Consider the following 16,465-nt stretch of genomic DNA (forward strand, 5'->3'; position numbering starts at 1 on the left):
CTCCTTGTCTTCCTTTTCTGTTCATTTCCCTCACGCTGTCCCTTTCTCTCTGTGTATCTCCTCCACCCCCTGTCTATGATCATCTCCTGTTTCCTCCTCTCTGTCTGTACGTCTCCTCCTCCCCCATTCTCTCTCTACATCATCACACCTGGCCTAATAAGAAATTGCTGGTTCTTACGTCATAGTACCCGTATTTCTTTCGAGACAGTAAGCAAGTTATATGTGCACCAGCCCGCTCGGCTAGGCGCGCGTTCCAACGCACTGCTTCCCGAGTGGGAAGGCGTGCCGGCCCCCGACACGAATCCGCCCGGTGGCAGCCAAACCGCACAATAACTCTGAATTCGGTGTGGGCGACGGTGGGGTGGGTGGACTGCTGTGACCTGTTGTGGGGTTGTGAACCACTGAGGGCTACAGTGGGACGGAGCCTCTCCGTCGTTTCTAGATCCCTAGTTCAATACACAATACACAAATAACGTACGAAATTTCGTTGAGGTCGATATAGGGGCTCAGGAGGAACTTCTTAGTCCTGGCTTTGACCGCATGGACAAGTGTCACATATATTTAACATTTTTCACTTATATTCAACACATTTGTACACATATTTTAACTCTACCTGTAGCGAATTTTGTCTTGCAGTCACATTTTCATTGAGCTCAATGTTTCTGACGTCATATGCACTGTACTGTGAGTACTAGAATGATGTAATTTTGCAGGCACAGCCAGTGGTATATTTGGATACTATCTGCGAAATGCGCTGCGAATAGAGTTACTAGTAATTAAACCGTAAACTAAGAAGTCATGCCTGACACGGGAGTTTTACTGCACGAACAGCGAAAATTTCGCAAGCGAAAAACTTTTTTCCTTCTATCGTTTTGTGGGGGCGTCAACGAAAAAAAGTCTTGTTAATTTGAAATTATGTGTAAAGTTTGTTGCAAGTCACTAAGAGCTCTCATTCTCAAACGCTGGATATACTGGATGAGTATAGTGTGACTAGTTGATGAGCGTTGGCCAGCGGCCTTGCCGCCGTGGTAACACCGGTTCCCGTCAGATCACCGAAGTCAAGCGCTGTCGGGCTGGGCTAGCACTTGGATGGGTGACCATCTGGTCTGCCGACCGCTGTAGGCGAGCGGGACGCACTCAGCCCTTCTGAGGCAAACTGACGAGCTACTTGATTGAAAAGTAGCGGCTCCGAACTCGGAAACTAACATACTGCCGGGAGAGCGGTGTGCTGACCACATGCCCATCCGTATCTGCATCCAGTGATGCCTATGAGCTGAGGGTGACACGGCGGCCGGTCAATACCGTTGGGCCTTCACGGCCTGTTCGGGAGGAGGAGATTTGATGAGCGTTATGAGCTACGCTTCAATTCCACACCACCCCTTTGAAGGATAGGTGGTTCTTACCCCCACAGTGGCTCTTCTCAGATAGTTCGTGATATGTGTACCAAGCATGGTTGAAATCGATCCAGTTGTATAGGAGATGTGGAACATACACACATACAAACATACACAGATAAATATATATTTTTTTAGTATGTATGGACTTTCCCTGCATTGAAGCCTCTCTGTTGCCTGTACAGCGACGACAGTAATAGAACCAGCCGACTACTAGGAGCGGTTGTTACTCCGCAGCGGGCGTGGAGGCGGCAGGAAGGAACGCCTAGCCCCGCGCCCCTCCTAGCTGCGTCGCAGGTAGGCGCCGTGACGCAAGCAGCGCTAAGCCAATCGCGGCGCGCCAGCCTTCCGGGGTCTTAGGAAGCCCGGCAAGTGGCGGCCGAAACGACTAGACTAGGGGCCGCGGGAGCGGGCGCCGACAGTCCACCGCCGGCGCCGCAGTCTTCAGGATGCCGCTAAACGCAGACCTGGTGAGTAGCCCGCAGCCCGGCGGCTGCGGTGTCAGTGACGACATGTGTAGATAACGAAACAACGATTGGTATTAAACGATGTTATTGTTTTTCAAAATACACGCCTTTGACATCAACACACTTTTGCGTTCTATGAAACCATTCCTTAAAGGAATGATGTCACAGTTGCCGAGGCACTACAGAAACCGGGCGGGCTTCTGTAATGTTCTACCGACTCGACGAAAAAGTTATTCCGAGGATTTATTCTCTAATATTTTGGAAATAAAAGGAAATCGTAAGGTAGTAGGTCAGGGCTGTTAGGTCGAGGATCCATGGTGCTTACTTTTAGTATTCAGTTGTCAGCTTTGCTGTATGTAATGATGCATTGTCGTGATGCAAAATTATTTCCACGAACTCTTTCAAAAATATGTGTTAGACGGACATTTGTATACCAGTCGGCGATAACAGTACATCGATCTTCTAGTGCCAATATGGCCTACTTAAGAAAAGAGCAAACTATCAAAAGCCAGCCGCGGTAGCCGAGCGGTTCTAGGCGCTTCAGTCTGGAACCGCGCGGCTGCTACGGTCGCAGGTTCGAATCCTGCCTCGAGCATGGATGTGTGTGATGTCCTTGGGTTAGTTAGGTTTAAGTAGTTCTAAGTTCTAGGAGACTGATGACCTCAGATGTTAAGTCCCATAGTGCTCAGAGCCATTTTTTAACTATCAACAGTCTTCTTTCCCGTACTGAGAATTCACCGGACGTTTCTAGGCTTAGGATGTGTTCTAAAGACCCACTGAGCCGATTGATCAACAGCAACGATATTGCAAACGGGATCTGAAGCGCCACCTTGAAACTTTTGCAGAGTTTTCCTGCACCAGTCAGTGTGTTGTTGTTTTTTATCGGGAGTCATATTATGTGGATTCCATCGATAGCGACGTTTTCTCACGTCTAACTGTTGTTATAAGATGTTTTGGATTTGACTCATGTCAACGCCCAATGTCGCCCGAATAAATTTATAAGACGTCCGTCGATATTCTTCAGGCGTTATTGCACCAACAGCGGGGATATTTGCATCGGTAACAGCAGTTCTTGGACATCCTTCACGAAATTCATCACTAATAAGGGGATTGCGCCTATTCATCACCACCGATTTCGTCGAAATTTATTGTATATGCAGGTCTTGGCCAAAAATCAAAATGACAGAAGTGGAAGCTACAGATGGCCAACTGTTTAGAAAAAAATAGTGTTTTTGGTTCGGGTAGGGCGAGGTGTGTGCCATTTATATTGACGTAGCTTCCAGGTAGCGGCTGGCGCAGTGAAAAGTGCCCATAACGGTAATCCCACTGTCGTGGCGTCGATTCCTGATGCAAAAACTATTTTTTATTTTCAATGTTTACGTTTCTTACACTGCAAATAAACTTAAATAATCTTCGACTTTTTGTAGTTATTGCTATTAAAATGGTGTGAAAAGGAAATGTAAAGAAAATTTTGGGGTTAGAAATAAATTCCCAGGAAGGGATCCAAGGCGTGTGCGAGAACTTCGTATATAAAATTAAACGCTTTTATTATTTTACAGTTATGATCTGTAGTGATATTCATCGTAAAAACAGGAGAAGCAGTATTTTTCTCGGCATTTTACATACGGTGTAAACGCTGTACTTTTACAATTGCATTCTTGTTTTAAAGTTTCTATAGAAAAACAAACTTGGCTTACATTCAGGAAAGATTCACTCTTATCCCACAGTTTGGCAAGAAATCACGCGTAACGCGTCGTTTCGCAAAATATAGCCGAGGACAGCTGGTGATGTACGAGTACAACCGGAACGTATTTTGATGCAGTGATCTCGGGATGCGATTTCATTTTCACCAAGAGCCTGCAAATCGCGTGTAGCTGCCGAGAGCTGCTCGAAGGTCAAAATGAAACTAACGAGATAACACGCCCTGTACTCTTTAATTACAATACATTCTTGGAGACGGCGAAAGAAGTAGAACTCATGGACGCTGCAAGAACAATCCTTTCTTGGAGAAATATTTGCTGTCCCAAATGTTCCGTGTCGGCTTTTTATGAAAATATTAATACATACGATTTATTGAAAATTATTCCGCTATACTGAAAATAAAAAACAATTCCGCATACGCGCTTGATTCAACGATCTTTTGATTACCTTCCTGTGCTCTTTCCGTCGCGCCGACCAGGGCGTATCAACTAAACTAAAACTAAACTTCGTCCGATAAGGCCTCGAAAGGCCAAATGGTACCGACCGACCGCCGTGTCGTCCTCGGCCTATAGAGGTCACTGGAGGCCGATATGAAGCGTCATGTGGTCGTACACCACCTCTCGGCCATTTTCGGTTTTCGTGAGTGCAGCCGCTATTTTCCAGTCAGGTAGCTCCTCAGTAGGCCTCACAAGGCCTGAGTGTATCCCCTTTGCCAACAGCATTCGGCAGTCCCAGACGGTCGCCCATACAAATGCTAGCCGAAAACTTTAATAATCTACCTCGTAGCAGGGGAGAAACGCACTCAGGTCTCACCAGTCTTATTTATATAACAGCAATTAGTTCTGTGGGCTATAATTACCTTGACACATATTGCCGTTTGTTTGTAGACTCTGCAAGACCTACTGGTGTAGCTTAACGCTCAGCGCGCTACGTTGTCGGACAGGGGGGTGAGCCAGGCCCAGATACGCGCGGCAGTTTTGCGAACGTGGGTGGGTGCGGGTTTTAGGCGGTTTTCCACGCTCTTTAATTCCATAAATTATCTGGGAGTACGCATTAGGAGTGATTTAAAATGGAATGACCATATAAAGTTGATCGTCGGTAAAGCAGATGCCAGACTGAGATTCATTGGAAGAATCCTAAGGAAATGCAATCCGAAAACAAAGGAAGTAGGTTACAGTACGCTAGTTTGCCCACTGCTTGAATACTGCTCAGCAGTGTGGGATCCGTACCAGAGCCTTCGTTACAGGATCATTTAGTAATCGCGAAAGCGTTACGGAGATGATAGATAAACTCCAGTGGAAGACTCTGCTGGAGCGACGCTCAGTAGCTCGGTACGGGCTTTTGTTGAAGTTTCGGGAACGTACCTTCACCGAGGAGTCAAATGGTTCAAATGGCTCTGAGCACTATGGGACTTAATATCTAAGGTCATCAGTCCCCTAGAACTTAGAACTACTTAAACCTAACTAACCTAAGGACGTCACACACATCCATGCCCGAGGCAGGATTCGAACCTGCGACCGTAGCGGTCGCGCTGTTCCAGACTGCAGCGCCTAGAACCGCTCGGCCACCCCGGCCGGCTCACCGAGGAGTCAAGCAGTATATTGCTCCTCGCGAAGAGATCATGAGGATAAAATCAGAGAGATTAGAGCCCACACAGAGGCATACTGACAATCCTTCTTTCCACGAACAGAAGGGAGAACTGATAGAGGTTCTCAAAGTACCCTCCGCCACACACCGTCAGGTGGCTTGCGGAGTATGAATGTAGATGTAGATGTTTAGGCAAATTATGGGCTGGTTTCCAATCTTCGCCTCAGACAATACGATTAACGACAGTTGATCTGGTACATTGATGAGACAGAGTGTGGCTTTTAGCCGATTCCCTACAAGGTGAGAAAGAGCAGGAGGTGATGCATAGAGAGGAGATGTACAGAGAGGTGGAGGAGCTGAGCAAAGAGAGGGCAGGTGGGAAGCAGAGAACGACGTATATCCAATTTAGATACATATTTAGCAATTGCGCAGTATTGCAGGGTTCGCTAGTAGACACAACAAAAAGAAGGAGCCCTGACATTAGGTGGGATGGAAAGTACTCTCTGACATGCACTTGCAGTTATTTTCAAAGCGCAATTATCATTTTCCTCCTATTCTAGCGTTTACGCCAGGCTACGGTGTCCGCTGATTGCCACGATTTGGCAAATTTATTTTTACGTAATTCCAACATTGTGTCGGTATCAGTAACTCAATATATTTGTAATTTGTTAATTAGGGTTTCCATCAAGGTTGCAAATAATATGTTTATTAGAGACTGGTTTCGAGACTGGTTTCGTACCATTACCTGTATTATAAGACACAATGTTATTAGTAGGACGTGGAATACAACATTTTTACAAGATTTTGTGCGCTCAGATTACAAAAATAGTTCAAATGGCTCTGAGCACTATGCGACTTAACTTCTGAGGTCATCAGTCGCCTAGAGCTTAGAACTAATTAAACCTAACGAACCACACACATCCATGCCCGAGGCAGGATTCGAACCTGCGACCGTAGCGGTCGCTCGGTTCCAGACTGTAGAGTCTAGAACCACACGGCCACTCCAGCCGGCGCACAGATTACAGCAGTGCAATAAATCTTCTGGGACATATCCGCATTAGTACTGTTTCGCTCTACGTGGTACTGTACATCACCTCCTTCAGCCTTTCTTTCTGTCCATCTCCTCCTACTCCTATCCGTCTCTCTGTGCATCCTCTCGCCCTTCTCTTGGTCCATTTCCTGCCGCGCGGGATTGCCGATCGGTCTGAGGCGGCTCCACCCGTCGGAGCTTCGAGTCCTCCGTCGGGCATAGGTGTGTTTGTTGTCCTTAGCGTAAGTTAGATTAAGTAGTGTGAAAGCGTAGGGACCGATGACCACAGCAGTTTGGTTCCAATTTTTTCGATTTCCTGTCCCCTTTCTGTGTCTTCTTATTCCCCGCCCCCTTTTTACCTTGAACTTTGTTGTATTGTTACTACAAACGAAACCTTTATTGAAGGTATTCGAAATGAATGAGTAAACCGGTTCAGATCATGGGTATACGAAGCATGAGAGACATGTCTCAAACCGCTAGATCTGAGGGAATAGCTTCAACGCGTAGTTTTAGAAGGGAAAAAACAGCACTTTCATGTGTATACAAATTTTGTTTGAAATCCGTCACGAATTTTTCGAGATATTTGGTCACAATATTTTTGATTTATGTATTACATATATATTTATCTTGTTGTTGTTGTGGTCTTCAGTCCTGAGATTGGTTTGATGCAGCTCTCCATGCTACCCAATCCTGTGCAAGTTTCTTCATCTCCCAGTACCTACTGCAGCCTACATTCTTCTGAATCTGCTTAGTGTATTCATCTCTTGGCCTCCCTCTACGATTTGTACCCTCCACGCTGCCCTCCAGTACTAAATTGGTAATCCCTTGATGCCTCAGAACATGTCCTACCAACCTTCTTCTAGTCAAGTTGTGCCATAAACTCCTCTTCTCCCCAATTCTATTCAATACCTCCTCATTAGTTATGTGATCTACCCATCTAATCTTCAGCATTCTTCTGTAGCACCACATTTCGAAAGCGTCTATTCTCTTCTTGTCCAAACTAGTTATCGTCCATGTTTCACTCCCATACATGGCTAAACTCCATACAAGTACTTTCAGAAACGACTTCCTGACACTTAAATCAATACTGGATGTTAACAAATTTCTCTTCTTCAGAAACGATTTCCTTGCCATTGCCAGTCTACATTTTATATCCTCCCTACTTCGACCATCATCGGTTACTTCGCTCCCCAAATAGCAATACTCCTTTACTACTTTAAGTGTCTCATTTGCTAATCTAATTCCGTCAGCATCGCCCGACTTAATTCGACTACATTCCATTATCCTCGTTTTGCTTTTGTTGATGTTCATCTTACACCCTCCTTTCAAGACACTGTCCATTCCATTCAACTGCTCTTCCAAGTCCTTTGCTGTCTCTGACAGAATTACAATATATTTATATATATAAAAAATATATAGTACATGTCTGTACAAATGTTCATTTGAGTATCCTTTAAAAATTTGGAGTAAATTGGTCAAGCATTTTAGAGATTTTTCGAACAATGTTAAACGACGACTTGTCTTTCTAAAGGGTGTATTTCCTAACAGTCCTCACTATCATTTTCTCTGGTTTTTCAGCATATATTTTCAGTTTCGTTTTTGCAATGTGTAGCTGAAATCACGCCTTTCATGCGATACCCAGTGTCGAGAGAAGGCGTGGGTTTACTCCCTGTTAGAAACAAAATAATTTTTGAAGCGGAATCCTGCGCACCTATTCCAAAGAGCGCTCCCAAATTAGTCTGGTCCGACATTCGTTTACAGTAGTGTATTAAGTGGGGCAGAGTAAGCATTACTCGAGCAGCTGCATATTTGAAGGGGACAGGCAGCGCTGGCCAGGGTGATGCTGTCGCTTTTGCAGTACTGGTAATTCTTCCTGTTATACTGCTCCTGTGAACACACTTCGATAAAGCGAGTAACGCCCCTGACTGATTTGGTTCCACTCTATCGAACTGGCATGTAAAATTCCGCTTTAAAAATAATTTTGTATCTAACATGGAGCAAATAGACGCCTTACGTCGACACTGGGTGTCGCAGGGAAGATTTCATGGGCAGTATTTTCTCGGGGTGATTCAAGCTACACGTTGCAAAACGAAATTGCATATCTCCGCCTAAACACAAGCGAAAAAGCTCCTGATGACTCTTAGGATAGACACGCTATGATACAAAATTGGCTTCTATCTGGCCAATTATTTAAACAGACACACTGTTAGTTAACATATCAGAATTATATAAAATTTCTTATGTTAACAGAGGATTTTCTCACTATTTCTGAATTATAAATATTGTCACTACAAATAACATAACCGTATAAAATTTCCCATTTTTGTGTTGAGGCCGTTAATACACTGAAGCGCCAAAGAAACTGGTATAGGCATAAGTATTCAAATCCAGAGATATGTAAACAGGAAGAATACGGCGCTGCGGTAGGCAACGCCTATGTGACACCAGTGTCTGGCGCAGTTGTTAGATCGGTTACAGCTGCCAGCAGTGGCAGGTTACCAAGACTTAGTGAATTTGAACGTGGTGTTATAGTCGGCACACGTGTGGCTGGACACATCATTTCCGACGTAGCGATGAAATGGAGATTTTCCCGTACGACTATTTCACAAGTGTACCATGAATATCAGGAATCCGGTAAAACATCACATCTCAGACATTGCTGCGACCGGAAAAAGATCCTGTAATAACGGGACCAACGATGACTGAAGAGAATCACTCACCGTGACAGAAGTGCAACTCTTCGGCAAATTGCTGCAGGTTTCAATGATCGGCCATCAACAAGGGTCAGCGTGCGAACCATTCAACGAAATATAATCGATATGGGCTTTCGGAGCCGAAGGCCCATTCATGTACCATTGATGACTGCACGACACAAAGCCTTAAGCCTCGCTTGGGCTCGTCAACACCGACGATGGACTGTTGATGACTGGAAACATGTTGCCTCGATTCGAATTGTATCCAGCGGATGGGCGTGTACCGCTATGGAGACAACGTCATGAATGTATGGACCCTGCATGTCAGCAGGGGACTGTTAAAGCTGGTAGAGACTCTGTAATTGTGTCGGGCGCATGCAGTTGATGTCGTATGGGACCCCTGATACATCTAGATGCGACTCTGACAGATGGCACGTACGTAAGCTTCCTGTCTGATCACCTGAATCCATTCACGTCCATTGTGCATACCGATGGACTTGGGCAATTCCAGCACGACAATGCGACGCCCCACACGACGGATGGTTGCATCCGTGTTTGGCGACATCGCGGTGAACGCACATTCGAAGAGTGTATTCGTCATCGCCATGCTGGCGTATCACCCGGAGTGATGGTATGGAGTGCTATTGGTTACACGTCTCGGTCACCTCTTGTTCGCATTGACGGCGCTTTGAACAGTGGACGTTACATTTCAGATGTGTTACGACCCGTGGCTCTTCCCTTCATTTAATCCCTGCGAAACCGTACATTTCAGCAGGACAACCGCATGTTGCAGGTCCTGTAGGGGCATTTCTGCATACAGAAAATGTTCGACTGCTGCCCTGGCCAGGACATTCTCCAGTTCTCTCACCAACTGAAAACGTCTGGTCAATGGTGGCCGAACAACTGGCTCGTCACAATACACCAGTCGCTACTCTTGATGAACTGTGGTATCGTGATGAAGCTGTATGGGCAGCTGTACCTGTCCACGCCATCCAAGCTCTGTTTGACTCAATGCCCAGGCGTATCAAGGCCGTTATTACGGCCAGAGGTGGTTGTTCTGCGTACTGATTTCTCAGGATCTATGCACCCAAACTGCATGAAAATGTCAGTTCTAGTATAATATATCTGTCCAATAATACCCGTTTATCATCTGTATTTCTTGTTGGTGTAGTAATTTTAATGGTCAGTAGTGTATGTTCAAATACGGGAGATCGCGGGTAATACGGGAGAGCTGGTCACCCTAGTATGGGTTGGAGGTGGCTCGGGTTTCTACGTACGTGCTCGGCTGTGCCGGTGTGGCGCACACAGCAGAGCTCCGTCACGCCGCGGCGCGGGTCCAGTTAACGCAGCGTGGAGCACAGTGTATGCGGCGTGGTAACCGGAGCCTCAGCGCCTGCCGGCGGCGGCGGCGGCGGCTGTGGTTAGTCGCTGGCGCGCTGCCGACCTGAGCACACACACCACACGCTCTCAATAGAGACAGACAGCGGCCGCGCGTCGCCGCCCCAGCACGCAGCTCAGAGCCTCGGGTGAGTAACGGCGCGCGTCTCTGCCGTCGCTGTAAAAGTAACCCGCGAAGTCCTTTTAGGGTGCGTTCACAGTGCCAAGGAGGCGTGTCTCGCCCCACAAGTATCTCAGTGTGCTACACCCCTGCACGCACTCACCTCGCTGTTGAGCTCACGGGTCATGCGTCGGTGGGAGGATGAGTGGCTGACAATAAGCTCCGTATAGTCAAGCCCACAACGCGTGTGTGGTGTACTTCCTTTCAGCCCCGTCGACGGGACGAGGTTCTCTTAACTCGGCTTCGGATATGCCACAGCCCTATGACGCATGGCTTCCTGCTCCGGCGGGAGTACCCTCCAATGCGTGGTGCTTGTGGCGTCCAGGTCACTGTGCGCAACGTTTTATTGGCTTGCGTTTTATTTTCTGACCAGCGGACCTGCCATCTCTCTTAGGCAACACTCGGACGAATGTGGTTAAAGTTTTAAAGTTCTATGCCGCGTCAATTGTTTTTACAAAGATTTTATGGAGAGAATCTTAATTTGCTCACTGTGTGACAAGCTGGCCCATATTTTATGTAAGTGGCCAGCCAATGACAATTTACTGTGGCATTCTTGTTGCTACGTTTTCCCTTTCCTTACGTTCTACTTTCTTGTGTCGCATTTTCCTTCTCTTCCTGCTTTCTTTGCGTGTGTGTTTCAGTTTTCATCTACATCTACATCTACATCTACATTTACACTCCGCAAGCCACCCAACGGTGTGTGGCGGAGGGCACTTTACGTGCCACTGTCATTACCTCCCTTTCCTGTTCCAGTCGCGTATGGTTCGCGGGAAGAACGACTGTCTGAAAGCCTCCGTGCGCGCTCTAATCTCTCTAATATTACATTCGTGATCTCCTCGGGAGGTATAAGTAGGGGGAAGCAATATATTCGATACCTCATCCAGAAACGCACCCTCTCGAAACCTGGCGAGCAAGCTACACCGCGATGCAGAGCGCCTCTCTTGCAGAGTCTGCCACTTGAGTTTATTAAACATCTCCGTAACGCTATCACGGTTACCAAATAACCCTGTGACGAAACGCGCCGCTCTTCTTTGGATCTTCTCTATATCCTCCGTCAGATCGATCTGGTACGGATCCCACACTGATGAGCAATACTCAAGTATAGGTCGAACGAGTGTTTTACAAGCCACCTCCTTTGGTGATGGACTACATTTTCTAAGCACTCTCCCAATGAATCTCAACCTGGCACCCGCCTTACCAACAATTAATTTTATATGATCATTACACTTCAAATCGTTCCGCACGCATACTCCCAGATATTTTACAGAAGTAACTGCTACCAGTGTTTGTTCCGCTATCATATAATCATACAATAAAGGATCATTCTTTCTATGTATTCGCAATACATTACATTTGTCAATGTTAAGGGTCAGTTGCCAGTTTTATTAGGTCTGTCCACATTCGTTCCCATTAATGTGTGCCAGGGCGCTGATGACCTCGACGTTGAGCGCCCATAAGCCCATAAACACACACACACACACACACACACACACACACACACACACACACACACACACACACACACACACACACACACAGTGGCACCGACAACGCTCGTCACATGCCGTTGCCCGATGGCATCGGCCGACAGCGTTGTCATAGTGCGTCCGATCTCCCTCTTTAGTTTATGGTAGGGTCAAGGAGGCTAGGTTACGTTGCGTTAGACTTTACTTATCAAGTAGTTAGATTTTAACCTGTTAGGGTGGGGTGGATACCATGACGCCTCTGTGCTTTGACACGAGTGCTGTATTGCGGCTTCTGCTATTAAAGAGACGTCGAATGCATGTGAATGAGCTTTCTCATCACGTTAACACTTTCGCTGCGGCTGACGCTTATAAGCGTCAAAAACAAGCCACGAGCCAGTGCTGCTGACGCTTATAAGCGTCCGCGCTAACTGTCGGATTACTCAGTTTTGTTGCAGCGTCTAAGCTAGCGTCAAAGCGTGTAAACTTTTGTTTAGTGTGGTCAGTTGTCGAACGTATATTGTTGGTAATGGCGGCTAATGAACCAACACCTGGACCTTCCAATGTGAAAAGGAGCAGAAAAAGTCTTAAATTGACAGAGGAACAGTTCAAAAAAAAAAAAATGGTTCAAATGGCTCTGAGCACTATGGGACTCAACTGCTGTGGTCATAAGTCCCCTAGAACTTAGAACTACTTAAACCTAGCTAACCTAAGGACATCACACAACACCCAGCCATCACGAGGCAGAGAAAATCCCTGACCCCGCCGGGAATCGAACCCGGGAACCCGGGCGTGGGAAGCGAGAACGCTACCGCACGACCACGAGATGCGGGCAGAGGAACAGTTACTTAGTGTACTAGACGACAGTGATTTTCTGTGTAGTGAGGACGAGACATACCACGGAGATGGTCATTTAGAGGCTGAAAAAGAATTGCAGAGTGGCGATAGCGTGGAAACACAGCTTTCGAATCTGTTTCGTGACAGTTCCGAATCTGACGATACGAATCACGACGATTGTGTGGAAATCGATGACGGAAAAGAGCCCGACCTGTCACACGGAGATAATCCAACTGAGTCCTGTCATAAAGAACCACATAATATGCAGTATCACCCATTTATGAAGGAAGAAGTTCTGCAAATTCATCCTGCTGGCAATTCTCCTATGGATTTCTTCAGAATATTGGTAACAGACGAATTGTTGCAACTTGTATGTGACGAAACGAACGATAACGCAGTCAACATATTGCTGAGCGAAAATACAAAAGAGGGATCTAGGATCTGTAAATGGAAACCTCTAAGTGTAGGCGTCATCATTAAGTCGGTATAGAACATGATCCTACAGATCTTACAAGGTCTTGACGTCAGCCTGTAGCTCAGGTGTGCTTAGGAGCGTCGGCTCCGAGCGGTACCTGCCGTTTCGGAGCGGTACCTGCCCGCACTCGCGCGTTGCCGGGCCGCACTGGAGAGTTGCGCGCCTGCACACCGATGCCGCGGCGAAAGTGATGATGATGATGTTTGGTTTGTGGGGCGCTCAACTGCGTGGTTATCAGCGCCCGTACAATTATCCAATCTTTGCTCAGTCCAATTTTGCCACTTTCCTGGATGATGATGAAATGATGAGGACAACACAAACACCCAGTCATCTCGAGGCAGGTGAAAATCCCTGACCCCGCCGGGAATCGAACCCGGGACCCCGTGCTCGGGAAGCGAGAACGCTACCGCGAGACCACGAGCGGCGGACACCGCCGCGGCGAAAGTGTTAAGAACGTGGCGAGTACTATACACTCTTATCAGAACAACCAGACAAGTTATACGAATGTATGAGGTGATGGGAGAAACGTTCTGTTACCTGCTCGACGCAATTCGGGATGACCTTGAAAAGCATGTCATAAACACTCTGTTTCGTTGTATTTATTTAAAGCTGTGCAGACGTACGATAGTTAATCTTCAAGGAGCCTCATTTAGCACACGAGGGAAAGACAAGCATAAAGTGTAGCATAAGATACTCAGATAACCCAAAGTACTTAAAAGTGGAAATACAGACGGTACACCACATTTGAAAACATTAACACAGTTACTACCTTACTGGCATGAAACACAGGTAAGCTGTAATAATAATTTGTAGACAACTAATGACAAAAAATCAAATGGTTCAAATGGCTCTGAGCACTATGCGACTTAACATCTGAGGTCATCAGTCCCCTAGAACTCAGAACTACTTAAACCTAACTAACCTAAGGACATCACACACATCCATGCCCAAGGCAGGATTCGAACCTGCGACCGTAGCGGTCACGCGGTTCCAGAATAAAGCGCCTAGAACCGCTCGGTCACTCCGGCCGGCAACTAATGACAACGTACCACAAAAAAGGTCCAGTACAGTAGCTACAAGATTCGCCACCCTTTTTACTTGAACAAACTATTTTTTCAGGTTATTATCTATGCCTAAAACTTCCAATAAACATTTTGCCTATTTGAGGTTTCGACTAAACCTGCGATTTCAGTCCATAAATGTCCCGATTATGATATTTTCATCCTCCCAGGATGCCACAAAATCACACTTTATTTTTTTTAACTTTATTGAGTTTCGGTTTCCCCCGAAGGGAGCGGGCTGGCAGCAGCTTAGTACGCCGCTCTTCAGCGTACAGAATTGAAGATAATAAATAATAAAAGCAGGTGATAAAATCGGTGACTTGAATGGTAAAATGGTGGAAAATCGTGGAACTTAAAACATAAAGCAAAGGGATTGACGATGCTATTAAAATACACAGGAAGCAGACAGGTAAAATAATAGACAGACAATTAAAAAAAACACGGCGACAGTCTGGTTTCTGTTTGCAAGAGATATACAATTCACACCCAACGACAGCATGATTTCTGTTCGCAACACTTTGGAAAGACGCACAACACTGAACACTCACTTGAACACTGCACTAAAAAGTTGGCACAAATATGACATAGCACAGCCGTGGGCAGACGAGGGGAACCTGGACAGATGATAGGAAGAAAAAGGGGGGGGGGGGGGAAGGAGAGGAAAAACGAAGTGGGGAGGGGGGGGGGAGAAGTCACACTTTCTTAGACTGAACTTACCAATTTCTCACGCTCTATATATCGTTGCTAGAACGTTGGCCGATCTGACCGTAGAAAACAAACTGATTTGAATTTCACCGATTGTCGTCAGAAGTCTGTACGCTCGGAACATAACATCGCCTATACTGTGACGACGCATGTAGTGGCCGTCTCCAGCCGATGCCGGTCCTCAGCAGAATCCACCGATATCGGAGCTACTGCGGCCGCTTCATTACGAGTAACACATTTTACTGCAATAATTGGAAGTAAATTTTGCCGTCAACATTGCTGCAATGTTGTTGGAACGCAAGGAAATATTGCCGGTATTGCAGGTAGCTGCCGGCGTATTGCCGATGGGTTGACGGTATTGTCCACCGAGGGTGGAGAAATGTTTCGTGTTGCAGGGCTCCCTCTGTCCTTGTCTGTGAATGCTTACCTGGCGCTCTCGCCTCTGTTTGCTACTTCTCTCACTGACAGTGCTGTAGTCACGCGTCTGAGCGAAAACAGTATCGTTTCGCTTTTATTTGAATGTATGCTCGCGTACGTAAATACAGCCACCCGCTTTCTTGGCTGTCGCGAGTTTGTTGTGCTCAGCAGTGGCGAAATGGGTGAAAGAGAGAACTGTCAGAATTCATAAATGCGATTTATCTACGACGAAAGCTATGAGATGTCGAAAGTAAGATTACAGTGATAACAATTTGAAAAAGGACAGTAGTAAAGCTATTGCCGATCAGTTCGGAATGAGCCTTCGTTTTGTTGTGAGTTTTATCACGTATGCTGATGAACGAAAATAAAACATAAATAAAAACCGTATTCTTATTTCAGACTTACCTTAACGAAATCCTCGAGTCCTATCAAAGCATTGCAGACTTTCTGGTATCATGATGCTTATTGGTGAATCAATTTTAAAGAGGTTTATTAAACTTCTGCACGAATCACCAGTAGCTGAAAAGAGAAGGGTGGTCGCCAGTTGGGTTTTTAATAGTATACACTGTCTCATATTTGTATCAGTTCCAGCAATTCTTAGATCAGTTGCTTGTACGAACTGTTGAAAATCGTATTCTGACATTCTGGTAAAATTGTGGAACTCGTAAGTATACAGTCCAGTAGTAAAATTTTCTGAAGCATTCCGCCTACTTAAAAGAATGAACAGAGCCCTATTTCTCTTGTTCTTTCTAACTTTTTTCCTTCTGTCGTGTAAAAGCGGTAGAGCCACAATCACTGTCAATAGCTCGCGTTCGTCTATTTTTGTGGCAATAGTGTGGTCCTATGTAAACATTTCTGGCTCAGAAGTGTATTGCCGCAAACATTACTGGGCGATAGTGGACGGTAACGTTGTAATACGTATGGCTGCAATTCGTGTGGGCACAAGTTGCTCGACAACGTTGCCGGGATATAGTTTCAGCAATATCCAAGATTTATGGCCCATGCGTATTCATTACAACTACTTGAACTACAACTTTACTGGCCACTATTGTCCAGCAATGTTTACGGCAATACATT

At 46.0% G+C, this 16,465-nt stretch overlaps 1 protein-coding gene across 1 annotated transcript in view; it reads left to right on the forward strand.

The window, feature by feature from the left end:
- Positions 1 to 1,742: 1,742 nt before the first annotated feature.
- Positions 1,743 to 16,465, forward strand: part of LOC124552498 (chaoptin) — a 231,614-nt gene continuing 216,891 nt past the window's right edge. Inside the window, exon 1 of the mRNA XM_047126782.1 lies at positions 1,743 to 1,864. Within this exon, the coding sequence (XP_046982738.1) occupies positions 1,844 to 1,864 (21 nt within the window). The 5' untranslated portion in view covers positions 1,743 to 1,843. The remainder of the gene's footprint in view (positions 1,865 to 16,465) is intronic.

The sequence above is a fragment of the Schistocerca americana genome, chromosome 10, assembly GCF_021461395.2.
Source record: "Schistocerca americana isolate TAMUIC-IGC-003095 chromosome 10, iqSchAmer2.1, whole genome shotgun sequence".
NCBI classification, from domain to species: domain Eukaryota; kingdom Metazoa; phylum Arthropoda; class Insecta; order Orthoptera; family Acrididae; genus Schistocerca; species Schistocerca americana.